Below are 17,612 nucleotides of genomic sequence, written 5' to 3' on the forward strand. Positions count from 1 at the left end.
GTTGCTCTACATTCGTTGAGTAATATTATGGTATTTTATAATAATGTTAAAGAGAATTGTAAGGCACCTATTTTGGAATAACAATCAAAAAGGATAAGATACTTTATGTTACGTTACTAACACGGAGGATGTGTTTGGATGAAACTAAAATAATGGAAAACACATATATTACGTGAATTTGTGTCATGTGTTTAAATCAAATTATGTAATTTCTAATATAGTTACATAATTTAATAAGTATAATATTAGCTAATCATTATCAAGTCATAGTAAAGCAAATACTAAGTTGAAAAATAGGGTACGTTGATTATTTGGACCCATTAGGATGCCGATTAGTATGGTGTATTTGTCAACTTAACATGTACATAATTTTTGGGTAATAGTATCAAGCCGGGATGGCATTTTTACGTCTTTGAATAAAAATAATAATAATATATTTAATATAATTTTATAATTAAAATTTAAGAAAAATAATTTATAATAAATTGTACTAGATAGGAAAAATATTTCATATACCAGTAGCTCAAAAAAAACATTATAAAGCGATTTAAAAAAAAAAAAGCTGATAAAAAATAAATTAAAAAAACAAGACAAAATGCTAAACAAATGACATAAAAAATGAAACAATCACCATCCTAAGACAACATGAAATTGAATTAAAATTGAAAGTTACCTGACTTTCTGAAAAAGAACGAACGCATAGTTGAGTGATTATATGAAATTGTTATTAACAAAAGATATAAATGATCTATTTGATCTATAACAATTTTGATCATTTTCCGTAATATAAATAGAACAAATTAGCTGACTGATCAAAATTCTTTTTAACTTTATACACTTTAAAGTTAGTGCTTTAATTTTAGTGGCACCTCCACTCTTACATCTTTGATTGATTTTCGGAGTTTTGCAAACTTCACAAGCCACTTGATTTAATTGTATTTCTTGCTTCAAAATTCACAGCAAGAGTAGAGAGATTCGGTTCTTGCCTTTGAACGCCATGGATGTGCAGTTAATCGAGTATAAATTGACCTGCAATTGTAACCACAGAATCTACAATGTCATTCTGGACGACACTGAAATCGAAACTAGTGTCACCGTTGATCCTTGTTCCGTCGCCTCATGGATCAGAAAAATCGAAACCCAAAACAGATCCCGTCTTCACCGTTTGATTGTAGGGCTTGACATCGAGTGGCGCCCAAAATCCAATCCCGTCGCCGACCGAAACCCCGTCGCCACTATCCAGCTCTGTGTCGGAAAATCCTGCCTCATCTACCAAGTTCTCCACTCCAGACACATCCCCCGCCGACTCCGACACTTCCTGAACAACGACGACTACACATTCGTTGGAGTTGGTATTCGTAGTGACGTGGACAAGCTGTGGGAGGACTATAATCTTGAAGTATCGGACATTGTTGATCTCCGGGAGTGGGCGGCTGAGGAACTGAACAAGAAGAAGCTTCTTAATTCGGGGCTCAAACATTTGGGGAGGAAAATTGCGGGAATAGAGATTGAGAAGCCCAAGAGTGTGACAACCAGTGATTGGGATGAGCGCTGGCTTAGCCGTGAACAGATATGTTATGCTTGCCTTGATGCATATATTTCTTTTGAAGTTGGGAGGGTCTTAAGTGCTTGGTACTAGAAGAGTGGACACAAGTAAATATGTAAGTAAAATATACCAGTTATCGTTTTCTTCTACTCAAATTTGTAAGTGTGTGTGTGAAACTATTTCCTCTATCTTGTGTTGATTCTAGTTTACTATCTTGATTATGAGAGATATATGATTTTGTGTTCCTTTGTAAATAGTTGTAGTATTTTAACTTAAATGACTTGTTCGCACTAGATTGTCATCTGATTTCTTTTACTACTTTGTTGTTTCTTGTACTTCGATTATCGTATAGTTATTGTTTAGAATGATTTGTCAAAATTGGTATATTTGTATTACATCTAGGATGGGAAAAAGGTAAAGACTCAATTAGATAACAATGTTTCAAAGGGATCATTAAATTCAGTATTGACATGCTATGTTGAATTGGACTCGTTGGGTGCGTGTCGGATCCTTCAAAAGCAGTGCATTTTTTGGAGGATCGGATGCTGGTGCGTCATCATTTTTGGAGAGTGAAGAGTAGAAAAGATCTTATATAAAAAGAGTCTTGGGTTGAGTTGTCCTTCTCCACTGCTTGATCATTTTTGAACAATTAAGAAACCTGCTCAGTGTCTGATTTTGATATTTGTGACACAAGGATTGTGTTATTATATTGTTTTGTGCTTAATAGTTTATGGCCTCATAATTGATCCTGTGTGAAACCAATTGTGAAGTCTTGGTACTTCCATTTTTGTCTTCATTGTCTGATGTCCACATGCTTGTTGATAATTATACTTATTTTAAACTCATTTTCCTTATTTTGTTATCTAGACTTTTATTTGCTTTTTCTTTTGTTTTTTTGGACCCATGTTCCCTCAAAAGTTCACCTCACTTTCCCAGACAATTGTTATGTCACTATTATAACTACTGGCAAGGCTTTGAATTGAAAAGTCATTAGTTTATGCCTAGATTTGGATCTAAATAAGCTTCTTCATAGTCAAACATGTGAATTTGACTTCGACAGTTAGATAATTAGGGATTAAGCATCTAAAATATAATAGAACACTAAAAATTTAAACTTAATTATATGACAACCAAATGTAGGGGGGTAAGGTATGCTTACATTCTACTAACCTCACTTGTGGGATTACACTGGAAATGTTGTTGAATACCAAATTTAACTCAAAACTCAACTTGCACTTATAACTTCTAAGATTATAAAACCCCACTTTTTGTGCTTATTATTATACTACATAAGATTTAACAAAAGAAGAAGTTCACAAAAGAGAAAAGATAAAATGCCAAAGATTTAACATTCTCAAGATACAAGTAGGAGTGTCTCCCTTGAGTACAATACACATACAAACTTCTCTTCTTAAGACAGTGAATTCAGAGGGAGATTTAGAGTGAATTGAACTGAACTCACACCGTCCGACTCAAACTATATATGTATATGCAAAAGAAAATAAAACTATAAATATATATTAGTTCACATCTGTCTTGAAATTGTGGACTTTAAATCTTGAATTCTCTCCACTCATGAGCTAGGCCAAAATGGTGAGTGTGGGGACTAGGGGGTAATGAACAATATAATAATACTCCATATGTTCTTCATTGTGTAGCCCCAGTTACTAAAGAACTCTTTTGACGTTGAAAAAGCAGAAGTACTGGATTAAGTTTACTTTTAAAAGAAAAAGAATGAAATGATTCATTTTAATGGTGACTTTCAGATTCCAAAAAGGCGCTTACAGGCTTTTAGGATTCTGCCACTTCCATTTTTCTTTTTCTTCTTCTCCCTACTATCCTCGTGAGCTTCAGCAACATCATCCAATATCGGAGACGAAACGGTGAATCCCTGATCATGAATCCTGCAATACTTCTCAGAAACTGATGAAGATCTTCCCATTGAGAAAGCTCTTTTCACTGATTCAAATGGTGATGTAGTTGTATTCTTGCTCCCTTGTCTTTCTAGTCTGAACCTGTTTGCTGAAGCTGCTGATGAAACAGAGCAAGCCCTGCTCAACTTCACAGCATTAGGATTGTTGTTGCTGCCCTTCATATTTTCTTCATTGGCAATGGCATCTTGATTCTCTTTCTCATTCTCATTCTCATCATGGGGTTCTTGTTTCTTGCTTTGTTGGCTTTTGGGCATGGATTCAAGATCTATGACATCATGAAAAACAGTGTGATTTGGGCTAAGATTCTCATTGGTTTTCTTGTGGTGGAGATCTGAGAAATTGTTGGATCTTGATTTGTTGGTTCCATTGATCTTGGTGTACCCATCCATTTTCTCTTTTGACTAGAAGCTATCCAAGAAAATGTGTGTATAAATATGATGTGGAAATGAGGTAGAGATAGGTTTTAAGAGTTGAAAAGCATGGTCAGGACAAAAAAAAAATGAAGTTGATTGGAAGGTAAGCTGAGATAGATTCACCCTACACATAAAAGTGATAACATATTATTATGTCAGCATCTAAAGATTAAAGTAATACAGGTAGATATGCATGTACTTGACTCGAATCATGTATATGTGTTTAAAAGTAAGTAGAATCAATAAAATTTGAAGGTATATTCTAACATGAACCAGAAATATTGGAATCTGTATCCAGCTACGATATAATTTGTCAATTATTGACTAAGAAAACAGGGATTTAGTTATACACTTTGGAGTTTGGATATTAGTGAATGAAGTAACTGATGTGTAAAATACATTTTACTTTTACCATTGGTTTTTTTTACAGGTCTGCACATGTATGCTGGTTAGGCAAAACTATTCAATACTTACCTCAAATTTAAATAATTTAACACGTGAAAATATTACCATACACCACTTGGCGTGCTTCATGAAGATCTTATACAATGTTACTCCATACGTTTATCTGTTTATTACTGTTTGAATAGTACATTAGATTTCAAGAACTTGGGTACATTGCTAAAGAAAAAAAAATGCATTCAGTGGTTTATATCAACATTCAATTAAGTGTATTATCGTTCAGATCTTTTTACAGTATGTGTGCCAATAAATAATATTAGATCAATTTTTTTTAAAAAAATAAATGTATATGTAAAATACCTAGTTTGGCTGAGAGACGACATGTTGGCCTGCACCATTATTTCGAGAGTAGATCCGGCCTTTGGCACTTTTGTATTTCTTTTTAGTTGTTATTTTTTCAATGTTTATGAATGATTAATTACTAATGACTGGTAGTATTTTTACACTCGATTAGGATCATTGTTTTCTGTTGTTGCTTTATAATGTAATGTATTGTACAGTACTCTATTATATTGTATGGTAGATACAATGTTTGACTAGACTTGTAATTTACAGGACATTTTATTAGTTGGTTTGATTGAATTATATTGTATTATAATTTATAAATTTATTAAAATATTCTTAATTATTTTAGAATAGAAAATTTAACTAAAATTAGATAATATACGTATGATGAAAAAGAGAGGGTAATGAATGTGAGGATCCTATAAATGAACATCAACGCGGAGCCAGTTGTTTCTGTGAGAGGGGATTCGAGTATAGGGCGGGCGAACCAAAGCTATTGCCCATAATGGGAGGAGTCAAAATCATCATTTCACACTAGCTGTCTCCCACTTCTAGTTTCACTTTCTATTTTTAAATAGTTGACTGATGCATATTGTTAGTTTTTATTTATTGAAAATAAATATTTATTAATTTTGACAAGTGTTAATTTGATCAACATAAGAAAATTATTTATAATTATTAATCAATTTAATAATTAAAATAAATTAATTTATATTTATTTAAGAGATGTAAAATTTAAGATGATAGAGATTTTTTTTTAATAGAAATGGAAAGTATATTACTTACTATGTAAATTCAATAATTTATGCATGTCGGTTTGTATCACTTCTATTGGTGCGTGTACGATGAAGACACATGGTTGAGGCTGACACTTGAAAGATAAGATAAAGTCTTCGTAAATTTTTTATTCCTTTATTAAAGATAATTCTATTTTATATACATTGCTCCCTAATTGAAAAGAAAAAGATCGACTTATCATTAGCCCAAAGTTAATTCTATAGGAATGAGTTCATTTAGTTAAAGAGTACCCTTGGTACACATTCTTGATTTACCCTCAAAAATAAAGTAAAGACGTTTTTTTTCTCCAACAAAAGGAAACTTCTTCAAACAATTGGTTTTGAATTATCCGAAGCATTCTCTAGATTTAACAGCTTCAGATAGTCGATAGCAACAACTTCAGACTTAATTAAATATGTAAATAGAAGAAGTGTCTCTGCTGATGGTATCCTAGCAAGTTGTTCTACTTAAGGTTAGTAGTAAACAAAGAACATTTTCAATGACCAACGAGGCGTGAGAAAAAACGAATAAGAAATAATAGAACAAATAAAGAAAACAGTGAAGCTTCAAATTTTGGTTCAATTCAATTGCGCAAAAGTAAGTTGATCGGCGTACGCTATAAATGCACAAGACTTTCTAAGTTCAACCTAACAAAGTTATTCCATCTCCGTACATGAAAGAACTTTGGGAAAGGATAACAAGGAAAAGGGCAAACAAAAGTCTGAACAAAAATGAAATAAAACAAGCCCTATAATGTTTGCTGTAACGGCACAATTTTATAATGTCCTTGTGGTCACACAACCTGGTAACTCTCCGTGGCCAGCAGTGTTCTTTGAGAATGCTTGGGAGTGGCCCCACCTTTTAGAGGCAGCACGTTGACAACCTGAAAATTTTAAACCAATTCGTGTTACAAAAGTATCAGCAGACAGTGAAGCGAATCTAGGAGAAACGAGACAAGTTTTTTTTTATTCTCAGAGCCTTTTTGATATTCAATATTGATTTCTTTACTGCAATAATACTTCTTTCCTAGTAATCTGAGAAAAAATTAGGAGGCTATAATATCATCATCCACCAAAACAATTGCTTCTAAATTTTATATGGACAAGATCAACTGCATAGAATCACAACACAGCAAATTCCATCGACATCGTTTGAACAGTTAAGGTTGCAAGAGAGTAAACCATAACAACCACAAGAAGAAGTTACTCACGCTAAATGAACAAGTATAATAGCAGATCAGATATAATGATTGCATGCAAATAAATCAAAAATAGCAACAAACATGTAGCAAGAGCATCAGATAATCTCCAGACACTAACTGCTAATGGTCAGCATAGAGTGGGGAGGAATTAGAACTACACCACATAAACACCAAAATGACTGAGCAATATCACATGGAAGATTAGGAGCAAACCTTCACATCACTGAAGGTTCTCGAAGAAGTAAACTGTGCAGAAATTGGAAAGAATGCTGATGGATCAGCAGCTGGAACAACAAACTCTAGTGATCCACTGCAAAGTACGCAAACTTTCACATTAGAAAGACTGAAAGACAAACAACCTTAAGAGCTGTGTACTTCAATTGAACAAACTTTTAACATTAGCTAACCTGCGGTTCGAATTGTCAATGAGAAGAACAGACCACTCCAAAACAGAATTTCTGGAATCGTACCTGCAATTGGAGAGTGAAAAATATTAAAATCTACCAGAACATATGATAATCTGTACTGCACAAATCCAGCAGTTCCATTCAAGTTCCCAGTCAATAAGGTCAGTCAATCATCTATGCCTCAGAAAAGTACTTAAGATTATACCAACTACAATTAGGTCTGTCAATAAGGTCTATGAATAAAGGGATGAAAAATTATACCATTCTGCACTGCATTTTAACTGACTTACCATTTTCCTCAATATTATCATACCACACAAATAGAACAATATAGCTAAACTACAGCCAGTGGCCCCACTACCATTTTTTACCTTTTCATGTCAGTTTCTCTCCACTGAATTTCGCTTAAGCACTACAGACATGCTACTAAACAATCTTATTTGATAGTTCTTACGAGGTGCAACCAAAATGAATATAGGAGTTCATATTTCTTCTTCAAGGAAAGCAAACAGAATTGAAGCTAGCTTTTGAAGGAATAACTGTGTGACATTCATCCCTCCCTTTGAAGAACCACATCATGTGTGAACTTTCCAAGCCAATGATTCTACAAAAATCCTATCGATATGCAACCACATCAAATAATAAACATGAAGCAGCTGCTTCGCACTGACCACAGTGAATGCAAACTAGTTATGCAAAATGGGCATTTTTAAAAGCAATAAACAAATTAGCATCTTAAAAGTACCATGGTCTTCGGTGCAAAGCCATTTCTTAAGAAGATTAGTGTAAGTTTCAGTTTTAAAATCCAGTGAGAATAGATCTCTGATAAAAGGATGATTGCTTAAACATAGCAGAAGAACAAAAGCTTGAGTTTTAAGTTAAAAAATCACCTCCACTCTCCATCAATCTGTTGTACATTTGGAGCCTCCCTGAGAGCTGGAAGGGGTACAGAAATTACAACATTTTGTAAATCAATCTGCGCGGGGGTTTCATACTCGATATTCACATAGGTTTCACTTCCAGAAACTGAAGGCCAGCAGTTAACTGAGACAAAATATTTGAAATCAATGATGAATAATAACATTAATTAAACACAGAAGACAGCACTGAGATTTAGAAAAGTGTTAACTGAAATTCATGAAGCTTACTTGTCAAAGGCAAAATTGACTCATCTGTGCTTTGCATTCTCCACCTCAAAAGACTAACACCATCACCACCTTGCCCTGTGGGAAATGACCTATTGGGATCTTTAAGGCCAAGAATATTTTCATTTGCAAACAACTCCTTGTTCATGTTTGGGTGTGCTTTGAAGAGGATTGCTGGATTACCACTGGTTTCAATCTGAATATATAGTATGGAATGAGCAGTAAACTACAATATCACAAAATTCACAAGCAAAGCAAATATGAATGCCTTCTAAAAGTCAGATAGACTTCCAAATGCAGAGCTAGACAGTCCAGTTTGTACAATTTCAGACGGAAAGGGGCCAAGTGAGTCTTCAGCTATATTGTAAAGAGTGCATATTGGAAATGTTTTACAAATTTTCTTAGAGAAGAAGTCATGTATTGCAAGTAAATGCAGAAAAAAATATTTAGGTTCCTCTTTACCCTTTTCAAAATTTCAAATGATTGCCAGTCGCATATCAAATGCAATCAAATGAGTAGAGCTGGAAACGGTGTTTGGCTGCAGATGACATAAATGATACACTACACTACACCAAGGAAATCTACATGCACACTGCATCATTTTATTTTTCATTTTATTTTTTGGCATAGAAAGGGAATATAACTAAATTTGTTGACATTGGACATTGACGGAAGTTTTCACAATGAACTTTTCAGAGGAGCCTAAGCATACTTGAAGAGAGAGAGAGAGAGAGAGAGAGAGAGTACCTGCACTTGGATAAAAGCATCTTCTTGGTTCAGAATTTGGAGAGACAAAGTACCCTGGACGACAAAATTGCTGAGACCACCATCACGCTTTAGTGTTACATTTATCTTCTCTTCAACAGTCAACGTGACGGGATCAGTTAGTGGAGCAGCAGCTGGTTTGGCCTGACCAACGCTTGGCCTCACATCCTCGACAATTACCTCACCCTCAGCTTTTAGGGATTCCAGAAATTGGTTGGTCTTCTGTGTTTTACCCAGTTGCATACCAAGACCTTTCGGTGGAGCAGTAGCAGATGCAGCTGGACGACCTGTACACAAAATTGTTATAAGATACATCTTCATAATTGGTTTCCAAAAAGTTCTCTATGGTTCTCCAAGAGAACCTGCAAATTTGGTATTTCAAAAGGATAAACAGGAATGTGCTTCACAACCAAGATACAGTAACCCCATCTAGATGCAAACTTTTCAGATATCAAGAAAGATCACCTCAATAAGTTGTCACAAACACAGCAAGTCGGAAATATACAACTATCACAACTAAAGGAAGAAGACAAACAAAAGGAGGTTCCGTTTTCCCTTCTTCCTTAAGAGACTAAAGGCGAGGGTTTCGTAGGAATTCTAGATAGTTTTCTCGAGTGTGTCATATTTATCAAAACCTTCCGTTCTGCAAGGGGAACATTTGGAAGAAAGTTGAGTGTCCTCCTTCTCCTTCATTTTCATTCTTCTTAATCACCTACAACAGCATATCTTTTTCATACTATATTCTTTTGGGTCACCACTATATACCCAACTCAGTTTTTTTTAAAAGGTGGATTTTTCCTTCCTATCAAAATTGTGTGCTGCTTCTTTACACAGTATATGTACCTATAACATCAGAAGGGTGTGTCTGCAGCTTAAAGACATGTAAAAGAAGTGCACGAGCAAACATGAAAAAAGGGTTGATGCACCCCCTCTACAGAGATCTAGCAACGATCCAAAGACACGTCACATTGCAGGGTGATTCAGAAACAAACCCTTGGATTTGGTGGAAAATGTGTCCACATCAGGGGGTAGAGCAAATCCACCAGAACCATTGCCTCCTATGTTGGATATGCCTGAGTCGCTGCCAAAGCCAGTATCAATTCTTCCAGAACTCATGGATTGCAGTGACATGAAACCTCCTTTGTCACCTCTATTCCTCTCAATCTGCAGTAAATGTGTAGAAAATTATGTTAACGGTACAATCAAATAGACCCAAGACATGAAATAAGATAATAAATTTAACATTTAGCATAGCTGACATGCGCCTCCTGAACTACCTTGCTTTTGTCAATTTCACTGGCTTTACGCTTCATGACATCCTTAGTTTCATTTATCTTGTTCTGTAAGACTAACTTGTGTAATCTCTCCTCGTGACTCTCCATTTCACAGTACTGCTTGACTTGTGTAACTGTAACATTTTCCTTGTGCCCAAGAGAGATCACTTCATCAAATGCAAAAATAAGCTCAAAAGCCGTCCTGCCAATTCCTTCCTCATCTAGTGAATAAGAATATTCAGGCACCTAATAATGGTCAAGGAATTTTCCAAACTTCTCCATTTACAGAAAAATCTCTTGTAGCATGAATATGAAACTTGCTTATTTAGATTTATTTGGATTGAACTTGGAGTTACATTTTGCAGGTTACAGAAATTAAAAAGCAGTAATATTCTATGAACAAAGACGGATAAAGACAATCTAATGCTGAGAAGAAAGGATAATATAACTCCAGTATCAGAGGAAGAGAAAGGATACTAGTTTAGACAGCAGCCTCAGTGTCTCCAAATCTTCAAGAATGTTGCTCTGTTTGTTGGTCACAAGGAGCAAGTACAGAGATTCTATCGGCTGATAAACATATCGCACATTTTCAGTCTCAATATATGTATGCTGCTTTCCTATACCAACCAATTTGGGAAAAGCTGCAAGATATCCTTCAATTCTTATACGAGACATATCAACAAATTGCCTCGAGACAAGAGCTGCAGAAGACAATGAGATGACATGGTCAATATTTGTCGGTGGCAAATCTATCCTATTACATGAATAAAAGAATATTGAACATCAACATGCAAGATATGGTTGAGTAACACATCCTAAGTCCTAACACAAACAAACAAAAGAAGCTTCTTCTGTAAGAGCAGAAAATCAAATGAACTAACAAAACAGAATCATGGGATTACTGATACCCCACAAGAGGGTTATCATAGTTGACAGAAGCTCTTACACCTTTCAAATGAAAATATAAGAAAGAATAAAATTCTGACCTAGACCTATGGAATTAGATGATGGAAACATCACAGTTATGTGAAAAGCCAAACTGAGGAAATAGGACCTTTTGTGGTTACAACAAATTGACCCTTTCCCAGCTTTGTCATTATTGTACCACTACGCTCAAACACAGCAGCCAGAAAAGACAAACAGTTACAGTTATATTCTCATTTTTAGAATGTTGACATTGTCTCTTTTCTGCCATTTACTTTCTAGTTTAAGTTTGCGTTTCATGTTTTATTGCTTTCTTCTACATAACTTTCATTCCCTTCCATTCTCCTTCTAGGAAAATATTATTTTATATTTATTAGTCACATCTATACTACTACAAAGAAGGACATAGCAGTGGCAGCACAAATACTCATATTTTCTCTTCCCTTGTCTTTCTTCCTCTGTTAAAAAAAAAAGAATACCACAGGAAGCCTGTCAACATTGTTTTTTTCTTTCTTTGATGGGCGGAAACCTCTCACATTTCTTTTAACGAGATAGTCTTATAACATCCAAACTAATTAAGTAGGAGTAAACATTACTAATTCCTAAAAGCAGTCCAAGGCGTAATAATTCTTTTCTGCACTTTTCTTGGAATGAAATGTTTTTAATCCACCAATTATTACGACAACCACTACATACACTAGCAACACACCGAAAAGCATCATAAGAAGAAGTAACAAGCCAAAAATGTAATTTTGCATGAACCAACAGTTGTTTATGATGACAAATATATTACTTGGAATACAAGTGTCAACCATTACAAATAATCAAACACAATGATACCAACGTGAACACTTCAGCATCTTTGCAACTAATACTAGTTAAACAAAAGAGATGTTGAAAAACTCTCCTTAATCAAATGATGATTAACTTGAGACATTCCAACTCCTTTATAAAGTACTTCACTGCCAATTGTTCAGCCTATTCTTTGTTGCAAGCTTGGATTTTACATGTCCAAAATCACATTCTTAGAGGTTATTTTTGTGCCTCTAGCTATAACTTAATGGAACTATTTCCTCTGCCTTTTACTGTAATTTTTAAATTTGACCAGATAAGTCTTGCATATTAATGTGAATGAAACGGCAACTTCTTTAATGTCAAATGTTATTTCGAGCTTTACACTCCAACAACATTCTTCCACAAAAAAATAATAATAATAATAATGAAGAGAACAGTTCTTTATATCCATGAACTCTTTAATCTTATCCCATTTTGCCATTGTAAGTATGCTATTCTTAAACTTCATTTCCAATCAAACATATAAAGTGTAAAGGATGGAGTAGCAATTTTTGCTTGTACATTCTCTGACTTCAGTAGAATTCTGCCAAAAATCATCAACTAACATTGCACTAGTCTCCACAAACCAGATAATTCCAAAAACATATGTAGAATGTGACATACCTTTGCCAGATTTAGAAATTATGGAAGCCGCTAGAACAACCTGCACAGCATATACGGAGTATAGTTATCATTGCAGTGTTCTCCTTAGCTAATAATCTCTAGCTTTATTTTTAAAAAATGACATATCATTCAAATCTACACAACTATATCGATACAAATTTATCAGCTGAAGTATTACCATCTTTGTTGCTTAGTAGATTTTGTTGTATCAGATCCTGGGCAATAGATCGTATACCACCTGGATTATGAATGCAAACTCAAAACAGTAAGAAACATCAAAAAAATTCCAAACAACAGACAGATAGATTAAAACATCATTTACTTCAACAATGCGATAAAATTTTAGAAACAACGAAAAATGACATACACTGTACAAATTCACTAAAATTACACATAAAACGGTGAAATCCACGCAAATTTCTCGGATCTTTGTACAGATTGTTAGATAGATGAGTGTATACAAAATTAAAACATCATTTGCTTCATAGACATCGGCAATGCGATAAAATTTAGAAACAATAAAACACGACATACACTGTACAAATTCACCAAAATTACAACATAAAAGGGTGAAATCTACGCAAAATGATCGGATCTTCGTACAGATTTGAGAGATGAATGATTGAAAAATCAGATCGGACAGTAACAAATCCCTAGATCTAACGATGAAGATCAGAAGTAAGAAGCTGGCGAAAGATCAAATAGTGAGAAGAAGTATACAGAGAAATCGGCAGTTACCTTACTGAAGATTGAAGATTGAAGAATGCTTACAGAGTAATGAGATGGTGAAGAGAATATAGGCGCTCCACGAACTTATATATGACCCGGGAGTTCAAGATCTTACGGTGCGACGACACTACTTGTTTTTCTTCCGGCTCCCTTTTAATTAAAATTGAAGCAAGTTCGAAAACTTTTTCTAATTTTGCAAATTTACATTTATTATTGTAGTAGTTTTTCCTTAGGACGTATTATTTCGTAATGTTAAAACTCAAAATTAGTGGTTCAAAAGTCAAATTGTCAAGTTTAATTGAATTGATAAATTAAAAATAAATTTATGATATAGTTTGATTGATTTAAGTTTTAACGTTGCAAATTTTTTTAACTATTCTTAATTCGATTTGTTCTTATAAAAAAAAAATCAAAATCAAATCAATAATATATATATAAATATATATATATTACATATAATCTCCTTTATAAGTATTTTTTACGTTATTATATAACTTCCAATGTTTAGTTTATTATTTCATATTTAGCCTTGTAATATGATTAAAATGTGACATGAATTATATTTTTTTTTATCAGCTTTGATATGTTTCCTAACAAAATATCTAGTAAATGTCATTGCTCATCATATTTTTCTAATTTTATTTTGTTCAAATGTCTTGAAAATGCCAGTAAACAATATAACTAGTTCGCATGTATCGACGGTACCATGTCATTTCAAGTGTGAACTTTGATTAAATAGTTAGGCGACGTTCATGGGCGGCTCTTGCTTATAAAATTTAAGGCACATGTCTTAGGCCCCTAATTTTGGAAGAAAACGTTTTTTTGTCTTATCACATTTCATTGCTAACATTCACATTATTTATTTTTTAAAAAAAATTCACTCTTTTTTCTTTAAATCTTTGATAAGTTTAAGTAATACTCTATCAAAAATTTATATCATTAGTCGAACAGTGTTGAACAATGTGAATCACATTTTTTTAACTTAAATTTTCAATCAAAGTTAGGTATATCAAGTTATCAAAGTCAAATTGTATGGTTTTAACTCTTATTCTTGCTTAAAATTTATCAATTTATTACATATAGAATTATGTTAACAATTCATATAAGGATTGCTTGAATAAAAGGATATTTTTCAGCATTGAATTAATAAAATTTTATCTAAAACTAATTTTAAAAAAATTTAGAAGTACTCAAAAATCATCTATAAAATAGTTAAAGTAATAATATGCATCTAAACAATCAGAAAATAATTTTAAAATAAATATGTACTCAATTTTATGGGTCTCAGTTAAAATTTTATTTTAGGCCTTCAATTACATTAATAATAATCATATAAATATATTGGACTAATTTCTCATTACTTAATTTATTCATTAAATATATCAACAAAATAATAGTATAAGAATAATTTTAAGAGACTTCTTACTTTAAAAAAATGTTAATCCAATATATTTATATCATGATTATTATCATTTGCAGATAGTTCTAAATGTCTGTGTATATTTTAATTGGAAATGTTGTATGATCAACTATAATTTGTGATAAGAACTTCAATGTAAATAGGAGTATGTACTTTTTCCTTTTTCTCTTGTATGATAATTTTCTGTTCTTTTATTGGGACACAGGATGATAATTATCATCTTTGTAGACTTTTACTAGTTTGATATATTAAAATTAATTATTTGATTTATTTGCTTATTTTTAAAAAGATAAAATATATCATTATTTCAATCAACTATAATAATTTTTTTTAAAAAAAATACTCAAACTTTATAAAGGTCCAAGTTGAAAGTCAAGATGGAGGAGAGTGAATTAAAAATTCGTCCAGCAACTTCCTGTGAGGAGTAGTCGATTCACCTGCAAGTCAGTTCAACAATATAAAACAGAGTAATATGTTGAAATTAAATGAACATGAAAAGTTTATACTGATATGGTGCCTAGTCCAATCTCCTTGGATTTTAAGGGTTTCTTTAAGAGCTCGAGCAAACTTGGTTATAAAGAATGTGTAGTCTTCGAAGCTTGTCTGATATGCAAATCAGAATTTCTATTGTGGACACTACCTCTACTTGTATAACCTATCCTCAGAATCTTTCCTTCTCTTTTTCTTTTACAATTGTTCACTCTTGTGTACAAAAATTTATCAAAGCTGGAAGAAGATTACAAATAAGTTCAATTGAAGTTGCGTACCTCACACCAATGATCGAGAAGGTTTATATAGGATGTGCTCTTATCAAAAATCCTAGGGTGTTTGAATGAATGATCATTGATCTTATCTTTGATTCATTCATAATTGATTTGCTGATTCATATCTATATCCGATATGTGCATGACAAATCAATTTTTTTCTTGTGGGATGATTTTGAATTTTGGCTTGATTTTTATCTCTTGATTTGATTTCTCTCAATTGTGATTTTTGACTGCTGACTCAATATTTCCTCTTTAATTGTCCCTTGATTTAATCGCTTGTCCTTCTTGATTTACTTGAGAGGTTTTTCCTTGTATGTCTTTCTTTAATTCTTACAAACTGCGAAATTTGATCTGATTGATCAAATATTCACTTTCCTCTCTTAACTAGATTTGCTCATAATTAACTTGATTCCCGCAATCATCTAAATTTCTTAATTATGAGAGCTTGTGCTTTGTGATGTATCTCGTTCCTTTCTTTCATCAAGTGACTAGTTAGTATATGCATTGTCATTATTAAAACATTCGATTACGAGGTCAACACTAGTAACCCCTAGAACAATTTAAAAATGGTAAAAGTGTTCTCTTTTTGGGTCAACCCCCATGTTTAACAAGGGAAGTGAATAAACGCACGTGTCAATTATTTTATTTTTTATATAAATATTTTTATTTTCATATATGTTATTTTTATTCTACATGTTTTCTAAAAAAATTGAAATCTCTATTCCTCTTCTTCAATGTTCAACTGTGTCGGTATGTTTCTTCACGCCACCAGCAACTCTCTACCATACCCACCACCCACACACTTTAACATCATCTAATCATTTTCTCTAGCAAATCAAAAATAAAAAATACTAACAAATCTCCGGTTGTTCTTCTTCGATCGTTCAACCATTTGTGTAATTTGCATTTAATGTTTGCTCAAAATCAACATTTATCGTATTCACATAGGGTATTTTTTACTGGGTTTGAACATGCCCCCGACGATTTTCCCTCCTTCGTCATCAAATCTTCGATGTTTCTCTCACTAATCCTTTTCGATCTTCCTTTGCAATCTCACTCCGCTTTCATCTTTTTTTTTGTCTATAATCTCATTAATTTGAAATCCCTCAGCTAAAAATGAGTCAGAGAACTCTTCTGGATAGAAGTAGACAAAAAATGATTAATTTTTTTTTTTTTTAAAAAAAAACGTAAAACAGATAAAGTGAAAAAACAGAATTTTTAATTAAATAAATGTTAAAATAAATAACAATACTTTTTTTTACTCGTCTCACTTGCTAGTGGCGAGTAAAGTATACTCCATGTGCCACATAGGATCATAAGGGAATAATAAATCCACCTTGAATAAAATTACTCCCCTTCGTTTTACAAAGAATAATCTAGTTTGAATTGATATAGAGTTTAAGAAAATAAAATAACTTTTAATCACGTGGTCCTAAATTAAAGTTATGTCAAATGTACAAAATTGTCCTTTAATCTTTTGGCCTTAAATATGCCACATGAAAAATTGTTATTAAAAATGAAAGGGATCATTCTTTCTTAAACAGAATGATAATGAAAAGAGGTTATTCTTTTTTAAACGGAGGAATTAAATGGGTATTAGGATCTTTTCAAAGTTTCGATATCTTTTTTTTAAAAAAATATCATAGTTGAATGGGATTATAATGTATTTTCTCTTTTTAAAAAAATAAAAAATTAATTTATTATTAATATTAAATATTAATTTTCAATATTAAAATAACTAACATTACTCATATGAGCGATATCATTTAATTATCTTCTTTCTTCTTTTAAGGGAATGCCCTAATGCTTTCTTTAATCTTCTCGTCAAAGTTATTTCCCAAAGATATATATTTTTCACGACTTCTTTCGTATTTTATTTTCTCACTCCAAAACTGATTCTTTTAAGAAATTCATTCAACAAGATAGCTTTCATTTCTTTAATGTCGTAGTCATAAGTTTAGGAATGTGCTACTAGACTTTAGTAAAATCATTGAATTAACAGAGATGTGAGTGATTGAGTATTAATTATTCGGTGAGCAATTCAAATGAAATTATAGCAAAGAGAGAAAGAAAAAATAAATAGTACTTATAGTAAAATTCATTTA

At 32.7% G+C, this 17,612-nt stretch overlaps 2 protein-coding genes across 3 annotated transcripts; one reads left to right on the forward strand and one right to left on the reverse strand.

Moving 5' to 3' along the window:
- Window positions 1-997: 997 nt before the first annotated feature.
- On the forward strand, window positions 998-1,639 carry LOC101257118 (3'-5' exonuclease-like). The gene has a single exon (XM_004231276.4). The coding sequence runs from the start codon at window positions 998-1,000 to the stop codon at window positions 1,637-1,639; it is 642 nt and encodes a 213-aa protein (XP_004231324.1).
- A 4,337-nt stretch (window positions 1,640-5,976) lies between these two features.
- LOC101266270 (coatomer subunit delta) lies at window positions 5,977-13,537 on the reverse strand. 2 transcript variants are annotated; one of them, XM_004230399.5, is made up of 12 exons: window positions 13,330-13,537; window positions 12,770-12,829; window positions 12,592-12,631; window positions 10,687-10,910; window positions 10,213-10,455; window positions 9,928-10,099; window positions 8,918-9,222; window positions 8,174-8,366; window positions 7,916-8,069; window positions 7,026-7,088; window positions 6,832-6,928; window positions 5,977-6,300 (listed from the first exon to the last, which is right to left on the reverse strand). In XM_004230399.5, exons 2-12 carry the CDS (start codon window positions 12,770-12,772, stop codon window positions 6,211-6,213), a joined length of 1,584 nt encoding a protein of 527 aa, XP_004230447.1. In that variant the 5' UTR covers window positions 12,773-12,829; window positions 13,330-13,537; the 3' UTR covers window positions 5,977-6,210. The 2 variants fall into 2 exon arrangements, with proteins under 2 accessions (XP_004230447.1, XP_010314473.1); XM_010316171.4 differs by having other exon boundaries at window positions 13,363-13,535.
- Between the last annotated feature and the right edge of the window lie 4,075 nt (window positions 13,538-17,612).

Source organism: Solanum lycopersicum, chromosome 1, assembly GCF_036512215.1.
Source record: "Solanum lycopersicum chromosome 1, SLM_r2.1".
Taxonomy (NCBI): Eukaryota; Viridiplantae; Streptophyta; class Magnoliopsida; order Solanales; family Solanaceae; genus Solanum; species Solanum lycopersicum.